Raw genomic sequence first — 14,199 nt, 5'->3', positions numbered from 1 at the left:
ATTAATGCTGAGCAGCGTGTCTGAATTTCTGGCCTTGTGACAGCGTAACAGATGCCCAAACTCCCAACTGTCCAGTGGCAATGCAGGACAGAGCCTATACGTCTCCATGCTGCCAGGCACTGACATATTCTTCCTGATCATAGGAAATGTCTTATTTTTTTCTGGGCACTTTGGAAGAGTTGGGGTATGGATGTGGCTGACTCAGGTGAAATTAGCCTACATGCCCACTGCAGAGTTGTCTGCTGTCATAACTTCGCTAGCTCCAGCGCATGTACCCAGGTTGTCCAACTGAGTTGCAAAAGCAGCAAGGTGCTTGACTAAAATCATGGACACCAAGAATCAGAATGCCAATAGAGCTTTTTGCTCCCTGTGCAGAACCCTTACTTCTAGAGGTTCCCCAGGGAAAACGTTGCCCTCTTCCAACTGTGCTGTTTAGCACTTTACAATTACAACCCTAATGAGTCCCACCAGCCCTGTAGCTGCTGAGGGGGGTTGCAGAGACACCTTGGACTTGGAGCTCAAATTCTGACAGCTCTGGAGACAATTTATAGGAAGGCAGGCAACTAGCTTGCCCTGCCCTCAGAGTCCACGTGACAATGCTCAATCCATCAGCAGTCAAGTCAGTGCTAGCACTTACTTCGACCCTTATAGTCAAGAGAGGCAACAGCTGCCAGAGGGGACCAGCTGAAATATGTGCCATTATTGCATGGTAACTTCTCAACTGTTTTCAAAATAAATGGGAAAGGCATGTTAAAACAACAAAAAGGAAAACTGAGTTAATTCTTCACATGAAACAACGGTTTTAAAAGTGCTATCAGGGTAAAAAAGACTTAATAGAACTAAAAAGAGAGCATGAGACTTAACAGTTTAATATGATTGAACTACTTTTCCATTCTCTTAAAATCCATGGATTAATTCCATTCATCTACTTTAAAATCAGAATTTTTAGATGCTGGCCTTCAGGATGAAACAGCAGGTCATTTATATAATTGCCTGTGCTCCCTGCACAGTTGAAACAGAAACCGATGTATTTTTGAATGATGGCAGAGAGAAATCCAGTCCCTTCTCTTTTGACCGAATAAGCACTTTCACAGCAATTAAGTCCTCCCAGGTGAGGCGGCCACCGAATGAAAGTTAAGGGAAAATGGATGAAACACAAAGCATCTCTAATCCACCTGCAATAGGAGTAGTTACAGTGACTCTTTAGAAAACAGTCAGGGAAAGCAGACAGCTAAAGTTTCCAGCCCCCAGGTAATCAGACACTAGATCCCAAGCCTTCAGTTCCTGGCAGAAGGTACAAACAAGCTGTTACTTAAAGGCCACTTTCATGTCTAGGATTCCAAGCTGCTCCGGGACCACAGCAGGTGGAGACACCTGTCTGCCCAAAACAACCCCTGCAGCAGAGCTCAACAGAGAAGGGAGCTGCTCTCCAAGAAAACACTATTCCCAAGCTCAAGCAGGTGAAAAGGGCACTGTCAGCCTCAGAAACAAAATGCTAACCATTTTGACAAATGCTAAGCAAGGAAAACAACTCAGTGAGTTTTAGAACCCTGAATCCAACCCAGTTTTTGTCCTTTAATATAAAAGGAAAGAGACAATCAAGGAAGTGTGTGCCTAAGTCTCTTCTCGCTCCTAAGAAGGGCGAAGTGCATTTTGCCAGTTACTGCAAGTGATGCTTTGTCAATACAGCTGCTTGTGAACAATGTCATAGCTCATGGCAAGGACACAACAAGAGAGATGCAGAAAGCACCCTTAAGGGACACAACAATGGTAGAGCAAGTGAAGGTGTATCACTCATGACATTAAATCCCACAGGCAGAAAACTTCAGAGCTATGGCTGCCCCCACCTACCCATTGTATGTAGACACTGCTTGCATCGACACAAAAAAAAACATTTTCTCTAAATGCTCTAGAAAATTATCTCTAGGATTAGAGTATGAAAAAAATATCAGTCCACCCATGGAGTAGGAAACAAAAGTGGAGAAGAAAATTAAAATTTATCTTTCTATTTCCTCAGCTATGGGTAAGGGCAATAAAACTGCAGTGCTACTTTAAGTAATTACTAGGAACCATGCCTACTGCCTGATCAGCATTTTAACAAAAGATTCTACAGAAAGCCAGGGAAGCACAATACCGTATCTTCTGAGTGCTAAATCATCTCTGTGAGAAAGCACTATAATTCATATGCACAAACAGACCTGCAGTCACTTCACCTGCATCCCAAGACGCTCTCTACATCCAGTCGAGAGTACACTGAGGTCAGCATTATGCTAGTGCTACCCAGCTGAATGTGCAAACAAAATAAGCATGTGTTTGTACAAAAAAAAAAAGACTGCTAATGGGTCAAGTCTCAGTGTTAGCTTCTGGGTAAAACAAGATGTGGCCTTCACTCAGATAAACTGAGATCCTGTATTTGAGAAATAAGCTCAGTATGCTTCCTCTTTGCAAGGAAAATAGAGCAAGCAATAAAAAATATTGGTGAACATGCCCTTTTGCTTCAATTTTTGATTCATAAAATTCTGCCTCCTCACAGGCATGCTGTAAAAATAAATGTACTATTTCTGTAGGGTTTACCAAATACAGGGATGAACGCTGAGAAAAGCCCCTAGGAAACTAGCCTTTTTGGATATCAGGAAGCGGGAAGCATATTCCACGTGAACCACAAGTGGTCATAGGCTGAACGGTGAGAATAAAATGAAACGCTGATCAGCTGTTTCACTGCTTCTAGATGGTCCCTCCTGCTCAGCTATAAAGTTGATCCTGTCTTGGAAAACCTCAGTGATCTTGTAGCATCCATACAGATGACCTGATGCCCTCTGCAGGCTCCAGTTCCTGTCCTCCAGTGACATCCATAACCCCAGAAGTGGTCAGACCAAAACGAATCAATCAAAGCAGCATAAAAATCCAGTTTTTCCAGTGCCAACATCCAAGCAACGGCATGTCACAGAGATCTAGCTTGTTAGGCAGCTGGACTCTGCCCTGGGACTCAGAAGGCAGAGGTGGTGGGTTTCTGATTGAGTATGTGAAGCTATTCCTCCTGCCCTCTCCTTCCAAGTGGGATGTGGATACAGCAGTAGATTTCACCAGAAATACAACAAATAAACTCACCATACATACATACATATATATATGTGTGTGTATATATATATATATACACATAAAGGCTTTGGGGAAGTTTGTAAAAGATATGAGAGGTACACAGAGCATCCATCTGTAAAACACCGGTAAGAAGGTGTTTCGCAAACAGAATATAGTCACAGTGAAATGGTTCACCTAATACTAGAAACAGCAACCAACAAATGATCCCCATGAAAACAAAGCAGAAGTCTAAAGTATTTTTGAAACTAGTCTAAATATTTAGACTAGTGGAAAAAACCTTAGGAAATTATTTTACTTCCCTGGCTCTCAATCTGTACCAAGCCCATTTGCACAGGTTTATCCAGTTTTTCAGCCATTCTCTCATAAAGCCTTTATCTCTGTATTTTGGAATTACAGTTTGTCACCAAAACTATGGGCAGTCTGTATGAAATTAAACTGACTTAGACACCTTTCTCATATCATATCCTAACCAGCATATAGTATCCTGAAAACAGAAATAAAACATCCTTAGTACAATGACTAATTAATCCACTAGTCATTTTGGGGGGGTACTGGTGAAAGCCATTCCTGAATATTTTCATTAATGCAATATTTCTGTAAAACCTAATATTGCCTTTCTATGCGTGAATTTTTGAGGTAAATTCCTTTTTTATTACAATATCCACTTTCAAGAGAAGAAAAATATTTAAAAATTATTCCAGCAAAGTAATGCCACTAATAAAACTTCTAAGTACCACAAAATATTAAGGAACTGCTTTTAAAAATCCAGTAAATCACATTCATGACAAATTACTGGATCCTTACAAAAAAACGCACAGTGTTCAGAAAAAACAGACTGTGCTTGAAGTGGTAAAATTTTACGAGAAGCAGAAACACCTTCAAGAGTACAAAACAAATCTCATGAAGTCCAATTCAACTACAAATTGAACTGCAATTAATTTAATTGAATAAATAATTAAAAGGAGAAACCGCACACATCAGGCCCTGACAACAGACATGCCACAGTACATACAGCTGTTTAGAGAAAGGAGAGACTTTGGAGAAGACAAAGACCACTTAGTGACTGCCCAGTTTTTACATAAAGTGTGTAACTTCCCTTTTGGATTATCTGTGATTAAGGGAACCAGTTCTTATATTTCCTAGGCACCTGTTACAATCACGATTTGTTTCCAAGCCTGATGTCATACATTTTCTCAAAGTTAGCATCAGGGCACCAAAGTACCATCAGGTTTAAGGGGCAGGAGAACCTGGAGGTGGCAGTGCCTTCACAAGGAAGAAACATCCCACGGAAGACCTCACACATTGCTATGCAGGCAGCCCAAATCATATCCCTGCTTGGCACCTTTGTCCTACTAAAAACAACATAGCACCTTGTAAACTGGCACCATGCCACTCTGACAGATGGACTTAAGTGTAGGCAGCCAAGAGACTACATATAAGCATCAAATATGTTTTTTGAGAGCAGGACTTCCAGTCTGGAATGTTAAAACAGCTGTCCACATTGAGCTGGCATGCCTACACTTAAGAGGATATGCTATTGCCACTCAAGCCCTGAGCTGGATTAACTTGGAAAATAAATAAGATAGCTTCCACAGCCACATAAGGTGAGTTTTTGCAGAATCAGGATTAGTGATACTCAGGGGGGCTTTACTGACCTACTATTAGTGGGCACAGTTGCACGATCAAAAAGCTCTTCATTTCTGCAGCTTGGAGAAACATTTATCTGGTGCATGCTTATATATAAATATATATATTTATTTTTCTTTGGAAGAAAATTTAGAATAAAATACCAGCATGATTATGAACAAACACGTTAGTGACCTTCTGTTTTGTGTTAGAGGATGCTTTTTTTGTGAATTGTCCTCACTCAGACACTTGTATCCGTGTGAATAGGATCTGTTTCACTGGTTTTTTCCTCTTTTCAAAACTTCAACTCCCAACGGCCCATGTCAAGACTTTTTGTTAGCTCATGCCTACATGCACATATACATTTTACATTTTGACATCACTTGCATAGTTTATCCCAGTAATAAAATCATACTGCCTGGAGAAACAGGCATTGCATAACACAGGATGTGAGGTGGCTGGCCTGCAGAGCCATGCCCTGTCCACCTCTATCCCATTCCTGCAACTGGCTGGTCTGTAAGCTGCCCACAAATCCTTCTCCTCTAGGACACAAAACATTCCAAACCACTGAGAAGTTCCAACAAAAACAGGTTTGCTCACATCAATGTGCCAAACAAACCACATGCTCTTTTTCCTTTTCCCCCACAAACTCAGATTTTACTCCTGCCCCTCAAAAAGTCACTGGCCTAAGTCTGAAGTGAGAAAAATATTCAAACATTAACAAGTTAAAGGTTTCCTTAGAATTCCACACTATTTAAAAAAGATAATACCAAGATTTCCAACAGCAGGCAACATTCCTTCTAGCCCTGAGTAGTTTAAAGACTGAAAGGAGGTGATGATACATTTTTACTCAATGTTTAAACATGCTTTGTGTTCATTTTAATTCTCCCTGTGGTCACAATCAAATCACAGCCATAAATTTTCCATGTACGCTGTAGCTGAGTGTAGTCATCTTTACTCTTCTGAATCACTAAAAATGAACTTCAACTCTACAAGGATACTCCCAGTATAGATCAAAGCTGCCTTCAGTGCCTGGAGGGTACAGGGTCATACACAGTCTACCAACAGCTGCTGGTGTCTTTTACCTTTGTTAACTTTAAGGCTGATCTTTGCTGCAATTAAAGTTACCTGAGTCACTTCATTATGATTTCCTGTGCTAGAAGCATGTCAGTGGTAGCTATCGTTTTTCCTGCACAGTGAGAATTTCCCTCCACTGACCTTGCTTCCCCCTCTGGTGAAGACTTCCTTCTCTCACACCCTTCACCTCTTTTACCCTTCATTCCTCACCTGCAGCCTTTCCATTTCCTTTCTTTTCCCATGTTTTTGAGGACTGTGTGAAATCACCTACTTGCAAGTTTCTGCTGTTCCAAATAACAATTACTAACCTCAGTAAAGAGATGCTTTGCTTTTTCATACTGCCAATAAAGTTGCTAGATTAATCTAAATTTCCATACCACTTAACCTTTCTCAGAGGGGATGAGAGAGGGAAAACACTTCCTCAAATACTTCACCAGGCAGATCAGCAATGCTGTAAATACCTCTCCCTCCTTCCGAAAACCAGCAGTGCCTCAGGCTTTCCCAGGGCACTGCACAGACTGCACATGGCTTTAAAACAGTTCAGGGAATAGTCAAATTGCCAAAGAACAGGTCATAAGGAATAAAAATACTGATCTGGATCACTAACGTTTGCTTAATAAAGTAGTTACACACATACAGCCCAAGAGTACTACTTTCATGCGTGTCTACTTTACATGGAATTACTATCTCCAAGGCTCTTGTAAAGCCAAAGTAAACTGAACTGCAAATGGTAATGCTGAGCATCCCAAACCCCTTGGCAGCTCTCTCACCCCATAAGTGCCTCTCATTGTTTGAAAACAATTTGAAGGGGTACATGATTCTTACAGAATTAGTATCTTACAGAATCTTACTGATTCTTCATCATCATCATGTAAGATACTAATGCAAAGTCAAAGAGCAGCCAATCTTATTACATATTACTCAAACTAACAAAAATGTATGATGTTCACTATCGTGGTCAAACGCCAATAAAGTTTAGTAGCCAGTTATCTGAGATACCCCTTCCGCCCACCAGGGAAGACTATCAGGTAGACCTGTCTGTACATGCCGAAAGCCATGAGAATACAATGTACCAGACTGGACTCTTACTTTGTTGTGCCCCTTGAGCTCCCCCATCTGAGCTTTTAACCCTGAAGGTTTTACTTGCTGGTTTATCAATGGGTTTTTAACTCTTTCTGAGATGCCAGATGATGTATCAATGCCAGTCAAAATTCATTGCTAGTTAAAGCCAAATGAATGCTGGAAAAGTAAAATGAAGTATGCTAAGAATCTCTCAAAGTGCTTTTTGAACATTAACATTATAGAGACTCTAGGCTAAAGGCATTAACCAAAATTCAGAGATATACAGCTTCTGTGTTAGCTAAAAAACTTGAAGGGGCACGGCAAATTTTAACACTTCTTTCTGAAAAAATCCCTGGCTAACACCAAGTGCTGAAAAGCATTAGAGAAGCTCTCTGCTGTCCCATTCCCCGTGCTGGACGGTGTGACCACAGCTGCTTTTACGCACACTACATTAGCTTCACCCGTTACTACTGTTCACCAGTCCACAAAACATTTTCAAATAGGAAAGCATGGAAATTTTACTTCAAAAGTTCACTTCAGAAGGAAAGCTTAGCACAGACGTTGTTCCACAGGACCAGGGCAGAAGTACCCGCAACTGGTCCGTCAGAGAGATCTGACGTTCAGCATTTGAAGCACCCTAGTACTTAGATGCCTTACCTAGGTAAAGCGAGGCGTTTTCTTTCTTGACATTGTCATCTAAGTAGGTTGGTCCCAAGGTATAGATGGGTGTCGAGCCCATGCCAATGAGGATTTGGGCACAAATGAATAAAGCTACATAGAGAGAGTGGTCATTTCCACCAGAGTCCTTGAAACAGGCCGGCGAGTCCCACTGTTCTTTGGCGGTGCCATTGCCAGCCACGCACAAGCCCTCGTTACTGACGGAGGAGTTCAGTTCCTGGATCTGGTACGGCGGAGAGATGAAGTGAGGTAAGGAGAAGAGCGAAGCCCCCAGAGCGATGAAAAGCCCCCCTACGGCCAGCCAGAGCGGCCTCCGCCCGCGCCCCCCGAAGTAGCTGATGAAGACCACCACCACCAGGCTCCCGATGTCGAAGCAGCTGACTAGCAGCCCCGACTCCGAGCTCTTGAGGCTGTATCTCCGCTCGATGGTGGTGATGACGCTGCTCAGGTAGCCGGAGACCATGAGGGACTGGATGAAGGTCAGGAAGCACATGCACACCAGGAAGAAGCGAGAGTCCGCCAGCACTGCCCGCAGGCACTCTCTGCCCGGGGGGCCCGCCAGCAGCACGCCGGCGGCGGCGGCAGCAGCAGCAGCCGGGGGGCCGGGGACCCCTCGGCCGGGCGCCGCCGGCTGGCCAAGCTCCGTCCCCTCGGGGGAAGCTCCCGCTGCCGGCGCCGGGCGGCTGGCAGCCCCGGCCACGGCTCCGGCGCCCCACCGCCCCGCTCCGGCCTCGGGAGCCGGTCCCGCCGCGGGGCCCGGGCCGCCACCGCCGCCCCCCCCGGCCGCCAGGGGGGAGCCGAGCGCGGGCAGACTGCGGCACCGCGGCGCTCCGCCCGGCCCCCGCCGCCGGCCGCTCCGCCCGGGGCGCCGCTGCGCCGGGGTCCCCTGCCGAGGCATGCTGGGTCCGGCGGCGGCCTCACGGAGCCCGGCCGGCTCCATCGCCGCCGTGCGTCGAGCGCGCTGAGGGGCCCGGCGGGCGCGCCAGCAATAGCGAGGAGGGGAGGAGGCAGGGGAGGGGGGGCGCCTAGCCGCGGCCCCAGCCGGCCCGCCGCACGTGTCAGCCGAAGTCCTTTTGTGGCTCCATCCACCCTCAGTCTCGCCGAGGGGCCGCCCGCCCGCCGGGCGCCCGCGCTGCCGGCGGCTCCCGCTCCCAGCCGCCGCATGTCAGCGCCGCCGGGCTCAGCAGCCGCCCGCCGGGGCCCCGCGGACAGCCCAGCCGCCGCGGGCAGCGCCGCCCGCTCCGCCGCCCGCATCCTCCGCTCTCCTCGCCGCCGACGCTGGTGACAGAGGTCCGGGAGGATTGCTGCCGATCTGCGGGGGCGAGAGCAAGCACGGGAGGTCAACGGCGCCCGCCCCAGCGGTCCCGTCCCTCCCCGCCTCCCCGGGCTCTGCCCGCCCGACCCCGCGGTCTACCCTGAGCTCCTGGGAGTGCCCGTCGTCCCCGTCCCCGCGGGGGTGGATCACGGCAGCGCCCCGGGAACCGCGCGTCCTTGGGGACGGCACATGGATTTACATAAGAGCTGGGGCGGCCTCGGCCAGAGCGCGACCCTTTTATTTGGCGCCGGATGCGACAGCCAAAGGTCGCCGTGCCAAGCCTTTTATTTTCCAGCCTAAAAATAAATGCGCTGAAATAAATACTAGTCCGCTACAACTCGGCGGCCCGGGGAGCGGCGGCGGGCGAGGGAAGGGTAACAAAGCTGGAGCCGGGCAGCGGCGGCGGGCACCCCGAGAGCCGGCACCCCGGCACCGACCCCCGCCGCCCCAGCTCGCGCGGTTGCCACCCGGGACCGCCGAGCGCAGAGCAGTGCCAGGACATCCCTACCCCGGCAGCGGAACACGCCTTTTGCCTCCTTTGTCCGCTTTTGTCTCCCCGCCGCCTCCTGCTCGTTGCGGCCGCGCGGAGGGGCGGGCGGGGGAAGAAGCGGCACCCGGGCAACCGCGCCCCGGCGGCGGATCCCTCCCCACCCGCAGCGGGTGGGCAGCGGAGCCGGCGGGGCGCTTCGGAATCCTTCCTCCCGGCCGCCGCGAAAGGGAGAAACGACGGGGCTACTCGACACGAGCGTGCGGCGCGGGGGGGGGGCGGCCGGCCCGTGCCCTGCGCCCCGCCGCCGCCTGTCACCCAACGCCGGGTCCCCCCGGGCCGCCTCCGCCTCTCGGCGGAGCGCAGGCGCGCCCGCGGCAGCGCCGGCCCGGGCGGTACCGCCGGCGCTCCCTGTGCCCTCCGACCTCCCCTGGCCCCCGCGCAGGGAGCGACCCCGGACCCCCCGCGACGTGCACCGACAGGGCAGAGCGGCGGCCCGCAGTAACCGGCTACACCCTCGCCAGAGTCTCCGGAGCCCAGGCGGGAGGGTGAGCCCGGCGGCGGCGCACGCTTTAAGGGGGCTGCCCGGTCGGTGCCTTTGCTCAACCGTGGAGCTGCCGAGTGCTTGCAACTCGGCGCCCGTGGTTGAGAAAGTCCGTGGAGCACCACGGTTGGCAGCTCCGGGCGGTGTTTAGGATGCTTGGGATGGTGGTGCATCGCTTTGTGTAACAGGCAATGAAATATTCGGAGGACAGGACCTCAGTTACAACGTCTGCTGAAAAGTGAGAAGAAAGAACTAAGGGTTGATTTTTTAAAATTTTTATTTTAAGAAAAATAGATAGCCGGACCACTCGATGATCCTTTTTGTCCGGGGTCTTGTGTCCAATGTAAACCATCTCCAAAAGTGGGAAGCACACGTGAAACCTGGGAAAAGTAGTTTGGAGTTTCCTCCTCATATAATTTCCTCCTAATCCCCTGCTCTCGGTTTGTGGAGTGTCTCGAATTGCACTGGTTTGTTTTCCTCTGAAGTCCCTTTTTTAAAGCCCTAGTACTAAGATAAGTCTAGATAGTCCTGCAAATTATTATGTTTGTTGTGGCTTGATTGAGGGTGAACTATTGAGGTATTCCTCTTTTTGCCCGAAGTTTTTCCATGAAATAATACCAAGGAATACACCAAAGAAGTATAATATTCTACACATTTCTGAATAATTAGTGCTTTTCTGCAGGGTAGAGGATTTTACTTTGATTTGTTTCCACTCCTTAAAAAAAGTGTTTAAAACTTACTTACCACATTTGTTTATTTATTTATAGTCTTGATCAATAAGATAGTCTTATAGGATACCATTTTCAAATTTTATTAAGCTATTATCAAGAAGCATTTTGATAACTCTTCGTACTTGCTTGTAACTCAAACAGCTCAAACTCAACACAGCCAAAACAATAGGGTTTTTTTCCTTTGGTTTTCAACCACATTTCTCCTGTTGATAATGCGCCCCAAGTTTAGTGCTTGTCTAGGCCTGTAGTTTTAGTATTTTCTTCAATTCAGTTAGGTTTTCAAGGCTTATTGAAAAACTTTTGTCAGTGATTCTTTCTTTCTACATAAGGTCCTTAACACAATTTCTTCTATTTCATCATCCCACAGCTTGTTGTTGCTGCAGCTCCTCTCTCCTTCTTCCACTGTCAGTCCCCCATGGCCACAGCTTCCTTCACTGCAGCTCTGGCACTCACCTCAATGCTCAGTAAGCTGAATAAACTCACTGAGGCAGCAGAAAACCAATCCAAGGGAAAAAAAAAAAGAAACAACCAAAAACCGAAAAACGTGTTTTGCCAGTTTTATGAGCTGATTCACTTCACCAAGGATGTGAGCACAAGAACTTGGAAAAAAAAATAAAGGGAAAAAGAGAGAGGAGGTCCACAGGGAAAGAGGAAGAGAGGATAACCCATTTCAACAAGGACAAGCTTTTAATTCAACTCAGTCATCTCACTGAGCCATCCCTAAGAACATACGTGTAATTCACCCGGTAGGCAGTATCCCATTAAACTTCATTAACTCCATTGCACTTGAACTAGTACATGAACCAGTAACTGCAGTTTGTAAGTCTAATGGATCATGTGTATGGCACCTGAGTGCTGATTTCAGCCCTTGGTTCATGACAACCCCATGCAGCACTACAGGCCTGGGCCAGAGTGGCTGGAAAGCTGCCTGACAGAAAAGGACCTGGGGGTGCTGGTTGACAGCTGGAAAAACATGAGTGGGCAGTGTGCCCACGTGGCCAAGAAGGCCAATGGCATCCTGGCTTGTATCAGGAATAGTGTGGCTAGCAGGACCAGGGTGCTGATCATCCCCCTGTATTCAGCACTGATGAGTCTGCACCTCGAGTACTGTGTCTGGTTTGGGGCCCCTCACTACGAGAAAAACATTGTGGTGCTGGAGCATGTCCAGAGAAGGACAACAGATCTAGTGAAGGGTCTGGAGCACAAGTCTTATGAGAAGCAGCCGAGGGACCTGGCAGTGTTCAGCCTGGAAAAAAGGAGGCTTAGGGGAGACCTTATCACTCTCTACAACTACCTGAAAGGAGGCTGTAGCCAGGTGAGGGTGGGTCTCTTCTCCCGAGTAACAAGTGATAGGATGAGAGGAAATGGCCTCAAGTTGTACAAGGGGAGGCTTAGACTGGATATTATGAAAAATTTCTTCGCCAAAAGGATTGTCAAGCATTGGAATAGACTGCTCAGGGAAGTGGTGGAGTCACCATTCCTGGAGGGATTTAAAAGACGTGTAGATGTGGCCCTTTGGGACATGGTTTCATGGTGGACTTGGCAGTGCTGGGTTAACGGTTGGACTCGATGATCTTAAAGGTCTTTTCCAACCTCAACAATTCTATGATTCTATGATTTTTACATCAGTTTTGGAATCCTTTCCTATGACAAGGATTCCTAACCATTATTGTATAAAATCAACAACAATTTTCATGAGATTGCAGAATAACCATAGATACACCAAAGCGTTCTCCAGTCCCATGGGAAAATATAAGGGCACAGCATTCCCAGCCTTCACAACATTTGCAAACAGTACAGCCTGTAAACAGGCAAAATTTCAATTCTTTCCACAGTGGCAAACCTGTCAAGAGATAAAATTATTCTTAGGACTACATGAAGATGTTTGTTTTGGGAAGTTACTCCAGCTGACTACAGCTTCTAAAATGCTTGACTTCCCTGCTTACTTTTGGATCTGAATAACAGGTTAGCCGAGCAAAGAGAGTATTTGTAGTCTGCAGTTGGTATGAGTATCCTGCCCCTTATTTATTACTCTCTTCACTTGACAAGTTGATTACAGAAGGTGCAACAATGGTACCCAAGTTCACAATAAAATACAAATATATGTGACTTACTATGCAAACCTTCTGCTTTTAAATTTTCACCATAGTGAATTTAAAGTACATGGTATCCCTCAAGCACGAAGCAATCAACTGGTGTTGCAAACCAGTCTGTTTATGGCTACAACTGCAAAAGAACATAATTCCCAATTTGCCAGATTAAGGACAAGGGCTGGCATCCTATTTTTGATTTATCTGTGTTAGTGAAAGACATAAAGTCAGGACTAGTGAAATCAGGCCCTTCATCTTAAGAGTTCCTAAATTCTCGGCTGACAACCTCCTTCCCTCATGGGCTGCCCCTGCTGCAGTGGTGAGCTCTCACACAGCCCTCTTGGCTGCTGTTCTTTGAGGGACACAACCTCCTGGCAGAGAAATGGTAACCATTAGCAGAGGGGAAGAGCAGGACCTTAACTCACAGCTTGGTCTCCTAAGCTGATCAGGTTCAGAAGAGAAGGCAGCAGAGCTACCAAGGTGCCATCTTTTTAAGGTTACACTTTAGCTGGTGATAGTTTTGAGGCTTTATGTGTCCTGGCTAGTTCAGGGAGCTGGTGATGTCCAGTGAGGTACCTCAGCCCAGTCTATTTCAGGCCACAGAGGAAAGAACTCAGCTGAAGGGTGGCATGAGTTTATAGCTCTGCTTTTCCTTCAGTTTTTCACATTTCTAGCCAGGTTTTCCACTTGATGAAATACCATGAATGCAATAAATCGACACCCTTGTCTTCCTTCCCGTTTTCCCTCATGCTGCTGCCATTTTTGGGCAACATCTGCTCTTCATTCCCAGCCCAGTATTAATAAAGCAATAAGCAAAACAGGATGTGCATTAGGAGACTAATGGGCTTTAGGTCCTCCTGGAGTGTGAGCATTGGGAAGCATAAAGCGAAAGGACAAGAAGTATCACTCCCCAGGGACCCTCACCGAGCTAGTGTCCTAATGAACACCCAAGGGCAGCTCACTGCTGGGAGAGAACAGCTTATTATTTTTATTTGAGATGTCAGAGAGAGCACTTACAACAGCAGATCCTGAACTAAAGAGCTCATTTAGTAAAAGAAATGAGCTTAACCACAGTCAGATACTGTTGAGCTATATCCACCTTAACATTTGTAGGTCTCCAGGGAAGAGCTAGCTACAGGTTCATGAGTGAAATAAAGGAACTTTATATGCCAGGGAGGTACAAAGTAATAGAGGAAAAGGAAAGGAAGAAAAGAGAAAGACAGTGTTAGAAATAATGGTTAAACTTAGGGGTGAGAGCTATCAGTATTAAAATTGTACATGTCAGAGAAGAAAGGACTACCTTTCCTCACTGAGGTCACATTATTCTACAATCTTCCCTCTGCCATGTGCTCCCATCCAGGGAGCAGAACCATGATCTGCAGTGGGACCAGGGCAGTGGGAGCCGTGGGTTCAGTTGGCTGCCACCAGGCACAGAGAGGTAGTGAACGGGGCTTGCATCAGTCAGAAGCAACAGGTGATACGGACACCTG

At 47.2% G+C, this 14,199-nt stretch overlaps 1 protein-coding gene across 1 annotated transcript in view; it reads right to left on the bottom strand.

Annotated features, from left to right (window-relative positions):
- Window positions 1–8,796, bottom strand: part of SLCO5A1 (solute carrier organic anion transporter family member 5A1) — a 76,335-nt gene extending 67,539 nt beyond the window's left edge. The window contains 3 exon segments of the mRNA XM_029959368.1: window positions 7,522–8,377; window positions 8,379–8,458; window positions 8,598–8,796. Of these exon segments, the coding sequence (XP_029815228.1) occupies window positions 7,522–8,377; window positions 8,379–8,458; window positions 8,598–8,796 (1,135 nt within the window).
- Between the last annotated feature and the right edge of the window lie 5,403 nt (window positions 8,797–14,199).

The sequence above is a fragment of the Manacus vitellinus genome, unplaced genomic scaffold (assembly GCF_001715985.3).
Source record: "Manacus vitellinus isolate BGI_N305 unplaced genomic scaffold, ASM171598v3 scaffold_1_pilon, whole genome shotgun sequence".
In the NCBI taxonomy this organism is placed as follows: domain Eukaryota; kingdom Metazoa; phylum Chordata; class Aves; order Passeriformes; family Pipridae; genus Manacus; species Manacus vitellinus.
Note: the sequence above shows the minus strand (reverse complement) of the source record. Positions and strands in the feature narration are given on the sequence as shown.